Source organism: Ruditapes philippinarum, unplaced genomic scaffold (genome assembly GCF_026571515.1).
Source record: "Ruditapes philippinarum isolate M1 unplaced genomic scaffold, ASM2657151v2 ctg935_1_1_1_1, whole genome shotgun sequence".
In the NCBI taxonomy this organism is placed as follows: Eukaryota; Metazoa; Mollusca; class Bivalvia; order Venerida; family Veneridae; genus Ruditapes; species Ruditapes philippinarum.
This window is the reverse complement of record NW_026855136.1, coordinates 340208-356083: the sequence shown is the minus strand read 5'-3', so window position 1 is coordinate 356083 and position 15876 is coordinate 340208. Positions and strand designations below refer to the sequence as shown.

The window sequence follows — 15876 nt, the reverse complement described above, 5'->3', positions numbered from 1 at the left end:
ATATGCATATAGGGAAAATTAATGACCCCCGTGGGCGGGGCCAATTTTAACCCCAGGGCTTTTATTTGAACAAACTTGGTAGACACCCATTAGAAGATGTTTCATGCTAAATATTTTAGCTCTAGCTCTTTGGGTTCTTTTAAAGAAGTTTTTTAAGTTTTTACTATAATGCTATAGGGAAAATCAATGACCCCCTGGGGCGGGGCCAATTTTGACCCCAGGGCTTTTATTTGAACAAACTTTATAGACACTAACTAGAAAATGTTTCATGCCAAATATCTAAGCTCTACCTCTTTGGATTTTTTAAAAGAAAATATTTTAAGTTTTTTCGATCGGTTGCCATGGCAACCAGAGTTCTGCATGGAATTAAATTCTTTGAACAATTTTTAAAGGTGACCACCAAAGGAACATTCCTGTGAAGTTTGGATAAAAATGGCTCAGCGGTTTATAAGGAGATGTCATTTAAACTAAAAGTTTACGGACGACGGACGGATGGACGGACGACGGACGAAAAGCGATCACAAAAGCTCACCCTGTCACTTTGTGACAGGTGAGCTAAAAAACTCCCATTTCGCGACACGTCATTTTCAAAGAAGCACTGAAACATAAATGTATTTCATTTGAAATAATGTGTGTTGTAGATTCAGATGATCTTTTGTCAAAATAATCTTATTTTGCATGTTGAAATTTTATTTACCGTTTCCCTCATATAGACGTGTTTTGACGGCTTATTGATCCCCCTTTTTGAGGCTTCAAACAGTGAAAAAATGCCATATTTAGACCACAAACACTGTTTTACGTTAAAGAAATGTTGTTTAAAAAAGTGACCACTTTTTTGGCGCCGCCCCTATCAAAAAGATACATGAGGGGGCTGCCAGAAGGGAGACGTGCCCCCTTCTGTTTTGGGGGATTTGAAAGGGGACGGTAGTCCCCCTCATCGCCAAGAAATTTTGGATATGTGACAGGCTAAAAATGGCCTCAGGTCGATCTTAGGTTAACTAGTAGCCGACGCTGAAAAGCCTTTGACTCTATTTCAATTCATTGAGAAGTTGCAGCACTTTGAAATCAGATTTAATGGAAAAAAAACAATGCAAAATAGTGACTTTTGGCAATTTTGAGACGTCCACCCGTTGCCTTGGTAATAGGAAATTAACGATTGAGCATGCTGTTACAGAGGCTGTTGTCTAGATAACATTTGTGCCAAGTTTCATCAGTATTGAACAATTTTTCATAGTTTCATATCAGTTTGAACTTGTAACAGGATGCTTTTTAATGGAAACGGCCATTTTTCACAATGTGCTCATGGGGTAATAGGTTTACTTTTCTTATATAATTATGCTTTCTCACCATTTCGTTGCCTTTCTTCGTGCAAGTTTGCGTTGTAAATGATTCTTATTTTCTCATCAGCGATACTCTCTTCGAAATTGAGTATTGCTTTTAACCGCTGTAATAAGTAATTTATAAACATTTTTTTTAGAATTCCAAATGATTGCTTATAAATATATTGGCTTAATTTATGTAACGTGACCTGGTGCAAATAACAGTTTATAAGAAAGATGCTTTTTTGAAGTATGTATATAAAAAATGAATATGATCATCTGCGAGACAGTTTATAAGAAAGATGTCTTTTGAAATATGTATATAAAATTAATATGATCATCTGCTGAGGGGAAAAAGTTTTGGTATACCTCATCTTCATCATAGGGTTGCATTTTGCTGTGGAACAAGCTTTTCATACGATCGCTAATCATCAGATTGTAAAACATCGCACCTTCCTTTGAATCGATCAAAACCTCATTTTGTTCAATCAAGTCATCGTAAAGCGTTTTAAGAGTTTTTTGTAAGTTGTGTTGAACGAGTAAACTGTTTTGGTCACGAAATTTATCAGCAATTGCTTTCATTTTTTCCTGAATAGTTAAAAAGTCTTGCATTTCAATTTTGGCTTTTTAGTATCAAGGATTTAACGTTTGACTTCATCATTTTTTATCAAACTTTCATCATTTCATTTCCTGATGTTAATGTATATAAAATATTTATTAACTTAACATGTTATAAAACATTTATGAATTTAACATGTTATAAAAAAGTAATAAAATGTATAAAGATTTAATTGTGTATTATCATATGTCCATAGATATACATTACTGCTATTGCAAAATGTATATTTACTGTAAGACCTATTAGATAAGTACCTTCTCATTTAAATACAATTTAATCATAGCTTGAATGTTGAATGAATCTGTTTATATATTTAAAAAAAAAGATTTGTAGAAAAAAACCATACCATTGCTAAAACTTCATGTATATTATTTTTGTACGGATAACTCTCATTCCTTAACTGTTTGAGCTTTTTGTTAAGTATCTCAAATGTTTTTCGTTCTATGTCCGTTTTACGCTTCACAGGTGTATCCATTTTCTTGAGTTCAGTCTCAAATTCATGAACGAGTGTGGCAACTAGCTTGTTGTTGTGACGCTTAGACACCTTCTCATAAGCCTTCTCGTATGACAGTACTGATCCGGTTTGCAGTGCCTCTACGTATGTCCGCGTAAAAGATTCAAAGTCTGAAAATCATTCATAAACTGAAAATTTCAAGTGATTTAATTTTAAAAAAAAACGTTGTCCCTTGCAGTAAAATATTTCATCTCTACCATTAAAAAGCATGAGAACAATACAGAAAATTTGTAATGTAATTAACATAACTGATTCCATTCCGGAGGGCTGTCACACAAAGTCGTGTACAATGGCTATGAAACAAGGATACAACGCCCGCACTTAAATAATTTTGCTCATGTATTTCTCCATCAATTATAGTATTAGTAACACATATTATTTCAGGAAAGTATACATAGATTTTAGCCTTAATATAGCCATTTTACAAACCTAATACATGGTCTTAAAAACTGAGTTAGTAATCAATAACGTAAAAAATCAGAGTTATGTTATTACATTGAAATTTACCGTATGTCAGACGCTATAGAAAAACACGACATATGGTTACAGTGCATATGTTGCAAATAAGAGGACAATAAAAGAGCCGGTCTAACCGGGAGATGCTCCTCGGTAGGTTTTGGACATAGATAAGTAGTTTCTTATTGATATCTTTTGTAGTTGCAAAAATAAATCCCGATCAAAGTTCAAAGTGTACAAATAAAAAAAGACAATTACAGGACAGTGTAACAGTTCCTATGTACTGCACTTCCACTCAATTAAACAGATCTACTAAGTTTCTTGTTGATACCTTTTGTGGATTCAGACTTCATTTCCTCTGATCCTCTTTCAAACTTCCATTTTATTTAAATCCGCCAATTGTTTTCTCATTTAAGGCACACGCTTTCTATTACTTGGGGACCATACGCCGCTTTTCATGAAATGGCACGGAAGTATCACATTATAGGTTCAATGATAATCGCCGTATGAACACATTTGCGAATGTTTCTAAATTCAAAATTCTACCATTTCATGTTTAAATGTTAAAGTCTGCTTAAGCCGGTGCCAGGGGGTATGAGCGGTAGTTTGAACTTTAAGTTCCATCCATGAACAGGCTTAATCAAACCGAGCCTACAACATTTTCAATTTTTGTCGTTTTGGTCTCTCTTTAGGGATTCTTTTTTTCTCTATTTCAGAGTTATGCTTCTACTCAATGTGATCTATCTTACTACAAAGATTATTGTTGATATCTTAGAGTAATGTCTCGGTCAAAGTTTAAAGTGTAAAAGTTGATAAAGGGCAATTACTTAAAAATGGTAAAACAGATTTATGTTTCTTCTGGATAACACATCTACCCAATAAGATCTATCTATTTACAAAATTTCTTTTGATATCTTCTGAAGTTTCACAGTAATGTCCCGGACAAAGTTCAAATTGTAAAAATAAACTCCAAATTTAGGCAAGCCACAGTTACGGTTCTTTTGCACTGCACCTCTACTCGATGAGATTCATCTACCTATTAAATTTCTTGTTAATGCATTTTGAAGCTTCATAGTTATGTTTCGGACAAAGTTCAAAGTGTAAAAATGACCAAAGGGCAGTACCTCATAATTTAGGAAAACAAAATTACAGTTCTTCTACTCAATGAGATCTACAAAGATTCTTCTTCATACCTCTTGTAGTATCCGATTAATGTCCCAGATAGAAAAGCAGACGAACGGATGGAATATGTATGCTATTCCTTGGGAGTATATAAAAAAATGTGGTGATTGACTTTGAGGCTGACGCGGTCCAGGACATTGTTATTAATATTTGCGTTTATTCCTCAATGACATCACCGGTCATGTAAAAGTAGTTAACATTTGTGAAAAGGACCAAAGGACCAGAACATTTTGCGATCGTTGCTAGCACTGGGAAAAAGAGGTGACGAAAAAATTGTAAAAATGGTATGCCTGTATTCAAACAATTGTGAACAGTGTAGAAAATTGAAAACATTGTTAAGAAGACAGACATCACACAGTTCGCAGTATATTAGAAATGTGAGCCAGTCAAAAATTTATTGTGATGAAAACTTCAAAACAACTATTTGTATATATCTCATAAAAAGGCTTTCCAAAAATGTATATTCCTCGTAGAAGTGATACTTTGAAAAGAGAAACATTGACCTAATATACATAATACATAACCTAATTATGACATTGGGCCGCATTGTGTTACTAGATAGCCTTATGATTTGTTCTGTGTAATCAAATAAAATGATATACAGCTGATTGTTGTTCATATTAAATATCAGTGAAAGCCCGTTGTGTACTTTGTATTTACGGACAGTTGTTCATGACTTATTAGACATTTGTGTTTTAAAGCGGTGACGGTAACGGACATCGCACTTGATATTAAAACGGGGGTCGTCTCAAAAGCATTTACCTTTATAATAACTATGAAGGCCAAGTGTGGCTTGATATTCGTTTGCATATTAATAAAAAACAAAATATGTTTTTACAAATTTATTAATTTTCATCGGAACTCGAACTAACGCCAAACATTAGCATTAACTTTTTAACCTTTTTCGTTTTAAATCTATTGTATGCCTCCTGATTTGCCCGAATCTGTTCTGCCAAGGACGTTTCCTTTGTCGTCTATGTCTTTCATGCGTATTGCGTCTTCGTTGTGCTCCCCATCACAGGCGTCAGATGACAGTAGCTATTTCTGCCCTAAATCTTGTTGCGACCGAGTAGGTCCAGTTTCTTCCACCTGCTCATAGCGTAAAGCATTAGTGTAATATAAGAGCATTGCACGAAAACTCGTGTTCAATGTTCATTTATTCCACGACATATTCAGGGTGGACCTAGTTTTGGTACTTGTTTTGCTTTAGTAGCTTAAAATTGTATATCACAAATTTTCATTATTGACCTCAATTGACATCTAGTAACAGAACGACATAGCGCCAAACGGCGCGTTGTCGCACTTTCGTCTTGTCATCAACGAAGCACAAACGACAGGGCGACATCGCGCCTCACGACCACGCGCCGTTTTGCGTGCTTCACTAGCGACAGGATGACTGCGACAAAGCGCCGTTTGGCGACAAGACGAAAAGATGATAATGATATAGGTTGTGTTGTCAGTATCAACAACGCAACGCGCAAAGTGTACCAAATCAGCCACCATAGTTTTTACACGTAACCCACTACAAGATTTTCGCATGTCGAATCGTTCGTGGCATTCGGTTTTGTCTACTTTTGTTCATCAAACTTACTTTTAATTTTTTACTTTTTGCAGAGATTATGAATCGTCAAGTAAGAAGCATACTGTTTTGTTTTAACCAGCATTAGCGCAGCCACCCACGGATAAGAGTGAATTTGTTGACTTATTACGTGTCATTTTCATTCTTTTACGTTTGCCACCTGAACCTTTTCTAGACATTAGGCATAGCTTAATCAGATGAAGATATATATGGTGGCCGAAATCTTTTTCGTTCCTTTGTACAGCATCGGTACCAATTGTTTGAGGCGACAGGCGAAACACCAGAGACGTTTTTTTATCTGTTCGTAGATATACATCATTAACTCAGAATAGGGTTTAACTTGTCATGATGTAGTTTCTGTGTTCCAGCACGTATCATATGCTCGCAGCATTGTTTAATATCAGTGTACCAACAGTAAAAGAAGAAATATGAACTCTTATTCCAGTATTTTATTTAAAACTTAAAACTTTTATCATTTGGCCTTTTGTAAACCAATGGAGAAGTATGAAATACACCTGGGGTAAATTATTTGCCGCCGTAGGGGCTATAGATGGAACTGTACATGAAATCTACAGAACTTATTATGCACAACAGCAGCAATATTATTCTGGGCACAGAAGCATTCCGCAAATCATTCCAAGGTTATAATTGACAATGCAAGCAGAATAAGGTATATTGAGTGCTGCTTTATTGGGCATCTCAATGATGCACAGCAGTTCGGTTTGATGCACCACATTTGAACTGATAAACCTTTCCCAGACGACTGTGTACTACTTGGTGACAAAATATATCCAAATAGACATCCGATTGTAACTCAATATTCCGAAGTTCAGTTACGACTGATGAACACACGACATCAGTTACAATGTCGAAAATTTAAGAGGAATATTCGACAGTATCGTGTACGTGTTGAGCATACCATTGCTGCAATTAAGTCACATGTCAGTCGGAACGATATGGAGACATCGTCGGAAGGTTTTACCACGTGTTGTAACGATGTGCACGGATTTTGTCTGTAGGAAAACAAATATCGGATTAATATTAATGAAATGTTACTACAGATACACAACTGCAGTTCATTTTCGCTGTTACATTGTATTGTTAGACGACCCCTTTCCTTAACTTAAGTTCAATAACCGTAATCGTCACCGTCTTAAATCACAAAGGTCTATTTCGACATACTTGTATAACTTCTTCTAGAAAAATATGGTGTTTTGATAAATAAATATCTATACGGTGCGCAAATTGGTACCATTATTTTGTAATTTCGTAATTAAGAATAAGATTTCGTAAAAAAGAAGAAATTTGTACCATTTTTCTATTTTATTTTACTACACATTTTTTGTTATAATGAAATGTTATTTCGATTTAAAGAAACGTTATTTCTAATTTACGAAATATTATTTCGATTTTACGAAACATATTTCGTTATTATGATATGTGTTTTCGTAGTAACTTGACTTGATAATTATGAATACATGATGTTCTAAATTTTGCCCGAGGATTTTCCACGAAATTCACTAGCCGCCACAACACACGCATAACTGTTTTAGGTATAAATCAAGAAAGAGAGACCTATTCTCCCCAGAAATTGAAGAGGATTCAAAATTGCAAACAGTTTGTTCACCAGAAACTCCTAACATGGACTTTACTTCTGTACAAATATCCCTAGACCAGTATGCAAAAAGAAATGCTTTTGCTGTCGCGTTGTCTGACAAATCCAAGCTAACACTTAAAGTACTATGGAGGCAACAATAACAAAAATCGTTGATGGGGTAGTCACTGGGTTATATTCACGTTTAATACATCTTGAAAATGAAAACACAATGCTCAAGAAATCTAATATTGATCTGGAGAACCAGAAACAACACGACGCATATGATCAATATTCGAAACGCAACTTTTTGCGCATCTTTGGTGTTTCTGAAAAGCCAATGAATCTATAGATACAGTCATTATAACACTATGCGATACCCTTAAATCAGACAAAACGCTGTCCGAGATTAATATGTGCCATAGAACGGGCAAACCAAAAGCTGACGGGCGAAGAGATATTCTTGTAAAATTTGTCACATATGGTGCTCGACAAAAGATGTATACCAAACGAACAGACTTCAGACACGCACACTTAGGATACCGCGGTACATTCATTAACGAGCATCTTTCTTCTATCCGTTCGAAACAATTATACGCAGCACGTAAATTAGTCAAGGGCGGTAAAATTATTTCGACCTGGTTGACAGATAGTAATGTTCTGATAAAAATCGCTGTTCATGGAGTCTCAGATGGAGATGAATTCTCCACCGAAATCAAACCAATCTCGACATTGAAAGACCTCGATGTATACCGGGGGTAACAAAATAATAAAAATGTAAAAACTTTCGGCGGGATGTATACAATCACATACTGTGTATACAATTTTTATATACATATGTAATAGCAAATAGTGGAGATCACTCTTACATACATGAATAAATATCAGTGTTGTTTAAAAAAATATACTAATAATGATTGCAACCTTTTTTTGCAAATCAAATCATAAAGCAATCAATAGTGATCATTTGAACACAAGCTAAAAAAGTGACTATCATTTATTTGTATACAAACCCTCGGCGTGATATATATACAGTAACAATAAACAAACCACAAATACAATGTATTGTGATGGTTCACTCTGTACATTATTTGGTATAATTGGTGTTATTTTTTCTTCAAATGAACTATTTGTGAATTCTATTCAGTATTTAATGTGATAAACGTTTCGTTTAATTTGTTTACACATATTAAATAATATCTATATACATGTTCAATTTACCGTCATGCATCAACGATTTGACTGAATTACATGCACGAACTTTAAATGAGATATATGTCACATAATTAAATTAAAATGGAATGTGCACGTATCGTTTTACAAGTTTGTTTTATTATGCTGACATGTGACACATATCAGCTTAAAAAACATATGTTTAAAATGGAACATTTTCATAATACATTTAAAAAAATGATTTAAGTTACGTTGAAAAGTTTAATATCGTTTTCTTTTGATTTTGTTGTTGTTTTTGTTGTCGTTAAATATATAAACAAATGTGCACCATACAATTTATATATGATTAAGCATAAATTTTGAATGTATGCACATCTAGAGTATAAGTATATGTTAAAATATGCCTAAATGTGATAAAATGAAGACTGCATATTCATTGTATTTGTAAATGTTAAGTTTGCCTTTATTTATTACCGACCTGCTTTAACAAGTTAATGTTCATATAGAACATTTCAATATGTCTTTCAGTTGATAGAATAGATGCTGTACATGTATTAGTATATGTTAAATTAAGCCTGCATGCATTCAAAGGATCATGTTTATGAGGAAAAATTTTAATACATAACTGAGTTAAGCGAAGTTAATACTGCAAATGTAAAGTTTTAGTATATGTTTTATTTGTCGAGAGCTTTAACAAGTTTATGTTTATAGAAAGTATTCTAATGCATTATTATGATATATTTTTCTGAATTATTTTTTTAACTGTTACCTTAGAGTGGACCTTAAACTTAACTTTTCAACGGAATGTTATGCAGAAATAGACATGCACTTTTTTATTGTCAACCATGTTATTGCACTATATTTAAACGTTATTAAATACAAATTTGTCTCATACATCCGATTTGTATTAAAGGAGTAAATTTGAAAGCACATGTATATTACATATCAGTTTAAATTTGAATCGGAATATTGATTTGTATGTGAATATTGAATAGTTTGTCGATGTATTACAATTATGCAATTTGTTTCAAAACGAATTGGTGCGAAGTTTGGAAATGTCGAAAATTTGTTCAATATTGTATATTTTTCTTTTCTCTTTAAATGTCTTTTTTTTTCCATAGAACTTTTTAAAAGCTCAATGTTTAGGTGTCTTTATTTTTTTCTAATATTAATTCAAGTACACAAACTACTTTTGATACCTTGGTTTGAAATTAGTAAAACGTCTAGAAAAAATTGCTTCGTCGTCTCATATGATTTGTAATAATATAACAAAGAACCATATGTTGTCCTATTCCACATTTTCTACTTTGTTATAATCATGCAACCTATGCTTATTCTTCTTTTTTTATTCTCTCTTTTTTCCCGTTCTATCTTTTCACTCAGCTGGAGCGTACTGCAAGTCTCATACTAAATTTTATTTCTGATTATGGATCTTTACTTTTTGACGACCGTCTTAAGAAATTTATTGGACGAGCATGGAAAAATATAATGATTGTAAGTTTAACAAAGCCCGTCGTCATCATGGTTTTCAGACTCAGATCTAGAGCGTTTGACTTTATCGGTTATGGTTTTCTTTTCTTTTTTCTAAACTTTCTTTGATTTCATTGCTAAAATATATCTGATTTCAATATTAAATGCAGAATCCAGTCTTAGAAAGAAAATAAAAACCCTATGTCAAAAATTCTCTCTTTCTCAATGCAAACAAGACCCAGCTCACCTTACAGAACATTCATCTTCTCTCATTGATCTTAAACTCACATCTAAACCTTCTCAAATTATTTACTCTGGAGCAAGTGATCATTGTTTTCATCAAGCAATACGTTATCATTTCCTTGTATATGTTTTTTTACTGTTAAGAAACCTAAGATGGCGTCTTTTAAACGACATATCTGGCTTTTTGACAAAGGTAATTATCAGCTCCTTAGAGAGAACGTTACAGCTGTCAACTGGAAAGAACTGAAAGACACACACATTGATACATTTACCAATAATATTTCTGACGTCATTTTAAATTGTTCGAAATCTTGTATTCCAAATAAACAAAAACTAGTTCGTCCAAGTGAAAAGCAAAACAAACAAAGAATGCAGCTGACTTGACAAAATTTAGATCTCTGCGTAATCAAATAATTTCAGATATAAGAAAGGCTAAAGATAATCACATCCAAAAACTTGCAGCAGACCTTCAAACTTCATCTAGGTCAACTATGTCTGGCTGGTTTTGTCTAAAATCTTTTATAAAACCATCAAATGGCTCTTCAACAATACCGCCGTTGCAAGACGGTGACGATCTTTTTGAAGATGAACAGTGTAAAGCTGAACAGTTATTTCCGTGATAAAAAAATTTGAGACGAAAACCATACACACATTATTGTGGACGAAGAGCTTTCACCTCATAAAATTGTATTCAATTGTTACGTCTGCGACCGAAGTAGAGTCAATACTACAAACGCTTACTTTAGGTAAAGCATTGTGCCCCGATGGAATTAACAACAGGATTTTTATTCCTTTTTCAGACCTATTCAATCGGTCTCTTTGTACATCTAGATATCCTCAAACGTGGAAAGAAGCCAATGTTACTCCAATTTTTAAATCCGGAGATCGATCTTTACTTGAGAATTACCGCCCTGTATCTCTTTTATGTACAACAGGATGGTCTTTACAGGAATTGTTTTCTCCCTGCAACAACTAGGGCCTTTTATGAACTTCCTTTATCTCTTAGAAATGTAGAAACAGTTTCAACTTTTAAGAAAGAATTGTTTAAACAAACAAAAACAGTACCGCAGTCCTTCTACTATGGAAAACTAAAAATCAAACTAGAGGATGCTTTTGTAAAAAAGCGCATATCTCCCCCACTGCTGAGAATAACTGTGAATGGAAACAGGAATGGAAATGGAGATAAAAGAACAGAGTATATAAAACCAGACAACTGATATATCACTGATATATCAATAATAGTTAAATGTCCTCACTGATAAGAACTCTAGTTATCATCCGGAAATGAGAAAATGACCAATGGTCACTGTGACCTTTACCTTTGACCTACTGACCCCATAAACAAGAGGGATCATCTGCTCAATAAGACCAATCATCCTATGAAGTTTGAGGGTTGTAGGTCTAAAGGAACTTTAGTTATCATCCGGAAAGGAGAAATTAACCAACGGTCGCTGTGACCTTGACCTTTGACCTACTGACCATTAAAACAATAGGGATCATTTGATTAATAAAACCAATCATCCTATGAAGTTTGAGGTTGTAGGTCAAAAAGGAACTCTAGTTATCATCCGGAAATGAGAAATTGACCAACGGTCACTGTGACCTTGACTTTTGACCTACTGACCCCAAAAACAATAGGGATCATCTGCTCTATAAGACCAATCATCCTATGAAGTTTGAGGGCTGTAGGTCAAAAGGAACTCTAGTTATCATCCGGAAACGAGAAATTGACCAACGGTCACTGTGACCTTGACCTTTGAACTACTGACCCCAAAAACAATAGGATCATCTGCTCAATAAGACCAATCATCCTATGAAGTTTGAGGTCTGTAGGTCTAAAGGAACTCTAGTTATCGTCCGGAAACGAGAAATTGACCAACGGTCAGTGTGACCTTGACCTTTGACCTACTGACCCAAAAACAATAGGGATCATCAGCTCTATAAGACCAATCATCCTATGAAGTTTGAGGGCTGTAGGTCAAAAGGAACTCTAGTTATCATCCGAAACGAGAAATTGACCAACGGTCACTGTGACCTTGACCTTTGAACTACTGACCCCAAAAAACAATAGGGATCATCTGCTCAATAAGACCATTCATCCTATGAAGTTTGAGAGCTGTAGGTCAAAAGGAACTCTAGTTATCGTCCGGAAACGAAGAATGGACGGACGGACTGACGGACGGACGGACTGACGGACGGACAGGGCAAAAACAATATGTCTCCCCCCGAGGTGGGGGAGACATAATTATTCACGCCCGTATTCGTACAAATTGTTGCTAACTTGCAGATGACATATTTTCCAAATATATCATCTCATCAGCTCTTTGTATCTGTGGATTATGCGAAACAGCTTCTCACTTCTTCTTGCATTGTATGCAATATGATAATATCAGTCTTTCCTTGATAAATGTTATCAATACTAAGTGTATTGTTTATATTAAACCCATTATTTCAGAAAACACATCTTTATCAGTGAAAGGATGAATGTAACGTGTCATTCTGCAGTTCACCCAATTCTATGGCTTCACACTTCTATATAATTTATCTTTAATTTTTTTATAGTATTTTCTTCTTAACTCGGATTTCTTTCCTAATTTAAACATCTTAACAAGAATTATCGTAGTATTGTAAGTAATCCGTAAAGCAACTACCGTTTAGACCTCATCACTATTCTGAAGGGCCATTGACCATTCAATTATTTCATTGAATAAATGAATAACATGAATTAACTTAAATCTATTGAGTTCTTAGTTTGTCTGTATTATAGTAATGTGTTATGTTTCCCTGCCTTGTTTGGATATTATGTTTATACAACAGATAGTCAAATTATTTAAATTGTTTTTACTCGAAATTATAATTTCTTGGATGAAATCTAAGTTTAAGGGGGACATAATTCTGGAATGATTTAAGTGATAGTAAGAAACATATATATGAAGTTTGAAGTAGATTCATTTCATATAGTAGCTACTATATTTCTCTCTTTATTTTTCTTTTAGACACTTAAAGTAAAATAGCCACATAAATGCTTAACGGAATAAATTACATCAAAGAGAAAGTACAGTTACCTTATTGTTTCTCTAGCCACAAAAGTAGCCATAAGTTATCTTGGATAGACATACAGAAAGACAGAGGGTAAACCTAAAGCCCGCTCTGGTTAAACCGGAAGGGGACTAAGCATAATATTCGGCCGAAGTAAAACTGAATAAATTGCATATGTATTTCTAAGTGTTCGATACATATAGAATTTTCGTTATGCTTGCATAACAATGACATAATTATTTTTGGAGCTTAAAAAGAAATCTATTTTAAAATATAGCAGTAAATCAAAAAGATGATTTTGTTACAATAAAATGTTTCTCCTACAACTCAATATGGTACTGATCAATCCTGTGCCGTTTGATTGAAATCCCACAATCAGTTTGACCTGTGAAAACCTGCCAAGATTTTTCTATTTATAACTCTGGCGTCTTTTGTGAAGCGGAAAATGCCGGATATATGCACGCACATGTAAGGATGGTACTGACCAATCCTGTGAAGTTATGACGAAATCCCACCAGCTGCTTGACCTATTAGCTCTGATGGCAATTTTTGGCAGCGAAGCAAAAGACATGGCGATATGCACAAATAGGGATGGTAGCGATCAATTCTGAAAGTTTCTTTGAAATTCCATCAGCAGTTTGACCAGTAAAAGTCGGACAAGATTTTACTATTGATAGCCCTGGACCCATTTTGTGCAGCGAAGCAGAATAAGCCAGCGATATGCACAACTAAGGATGATTATTATAACTCCTGTGAAGTTTCAAATCTAATAAGCAGTTTAACCTGTGAAAGCGGGACAAGATATTTTTCTATTTATAGCTCTGGTGGCTATTTTGTCCAGTGAAGCGATATGCACTAGGAATAGAACTGAATACTCCTGTGAAGTTTTATTGAAATAAAACCAGTAGTTCGTTCTGTGAAAGCTGCAAAAGATAAATGCGGACGGACGGCAGGACAGACAGACGGCTATAGCAAAAATAAATATATGTCTTCAAAAATATTTGGGGGACATCATCATAAGCATATTGGTACTGACTTATCTTCAATGTAGGACAACTTCTATTATTCATTATTAATCAAGATGTCCCTTTTTCTTAATTTTACGTTTGTAATCATATGCAATATTGGCAGTATTATCAAAAGAATTACATATGAATTATATTGCAAAAACGCCGTAAAGGGATAATAAATAGGGATAATACATAGTATGAAATTAATAAACGTTAATCTTTAATTTAATGCAATAAACTCCATAGTTTGGAGGTCCGAAGCCAAATTTAAAAACCCACAAACAAATATAATAATTTATTTCGTTACAATTTCTGTTTAATGAATTCAATGTCAATCGATTATTTTTCATGTATTGAACATCACTTAAGATTTAGAATAAAAAAAATCAAGCAAATTTAAGTTCAATTTAAACATATTTGAAAATAGATTTTATTAATGAGAACGTTTTGTTGGTATAATAATTCCATGGATTTACAAATTGTATAGAGGAATTTGCTGAAAAAGACTTAAAATCAGATAAAAGTTGTAAGTATCTACGTAAAATACTTTTGTGACAATCTAACGTAAAATACTTTTGTGACAATTGACATAATAATCATTTGTTCAATTTAACAATGGTTATTAATTTTGAAAAATTGAACACTGAAAAATATATTGTTTCTATATGAACGAACTCAATTTCTAACACCAACATCTTGCTCAATGCACCGGCAATATAACTTAAACATCTAAGCCGAAGGACAATAAATATCGGAAAATAGTTACATATATTTCCTGTTTATATAACTTTATAAAAATTAGCTTTAACTGTATTGAATATGCATGCAAAAACAATATCTGTACATTAAAATATGACAATTAATTTTTTTTTACTTACCATAACCTTTAACTGGAGCCTTTGACACTCCATCCGTAACTTTATGTTCACATGAATACACATATTCCTGCAGACTGATACACTCTCTTACAAAGTCGACGTTGAGTTGATCATCCCCAAAACCCTCAATTTTAGCAAGCTTTTTGCCCGTAGCTGGGTGTGTGAGCGTGAAACATTTTCTTCTTGGAAAGTATTTTTTGATACAGTCCCTCGTTTCGTCAATTTTCTCTTTGCTTTCGCCGTCTGACATGGACAAACAATTCTCAAAGTATTTATCCGGAGTTATCTCTTTACCATCTTTATCAGTCAGTTGGAGATAAAAGTCTCGAAGACACAAAATGAAAACAGGGGTGATTATTTTCATGTTATCTTCATTTTCTTCTTTGTTATACTTAGGCAAAACCTCTACAGTTCTTGATATTCGCGTTATAAAACTTTCATATGTTAAAGAAAAATGAACGATAGCAGTATACGAAGAGTGTAGTGTTCAAATATGAATGCATCTAAAACATTATATTGTTAATTATTGCAAGAAACACGAGGAAATGAAGGTTACCGGGGAGAAGATAATTATACAAGTTAGCTTTACATGTATTTAAAATGTATGTTTACATGTCATTAAAATCCATTTCTAAAACTGTGGTTATAGCTCGCTATATAGTGCCTACATATGTTATGCAATACAAAAATGGTTGGTCTAATATCAATGTATGCCAATGAAATACGCTCTTATATTAAGAATTAAAGTCTCCTTTGGTTGGTGTGTAAAGACATTTTTAAATCAAAAATAAAATCTCTTC

At 33.8% G+C, this 15876-nt stretch overlaps 2 protein-coding genes across 2 annotated transcripts in view; one reads left to right on the top strand and one right to left on the bottom strand.

The window, feature by feature from the left end:
* Nucleotides 1-15876, top strand: part of LOC132742224 (guanylate-binding protein 1-like) — a 199447-nt gene that overhangs the window by 21179 nt on the left and 162392 nt on the right. The gene's annotated exons all lie outside the window — the stretch shown is intronic.
* On the bottom strand, nucleotides 1404-15495 carry LOC132742222 (guanylate-binding protein 2-like). The gene is made up of 3 exons (XM_060730558.1): nucleotides 15077-15495; nucleotides 2285-2562; nucleotides 1404-1907 (listed from the first exon to the last, which is right to left on the bottom strand). Exons 1-3 carry the CDS (start codon nucleotides 15438-15440, stop codon nucleotides 1611-1613), a joined length of 939 nt encoding a protein of 312 aa, XP_060586541.1. The 5' UTR covers nucleotides 15441-15495; the 3' UTR covers nucleotides 1404-1610.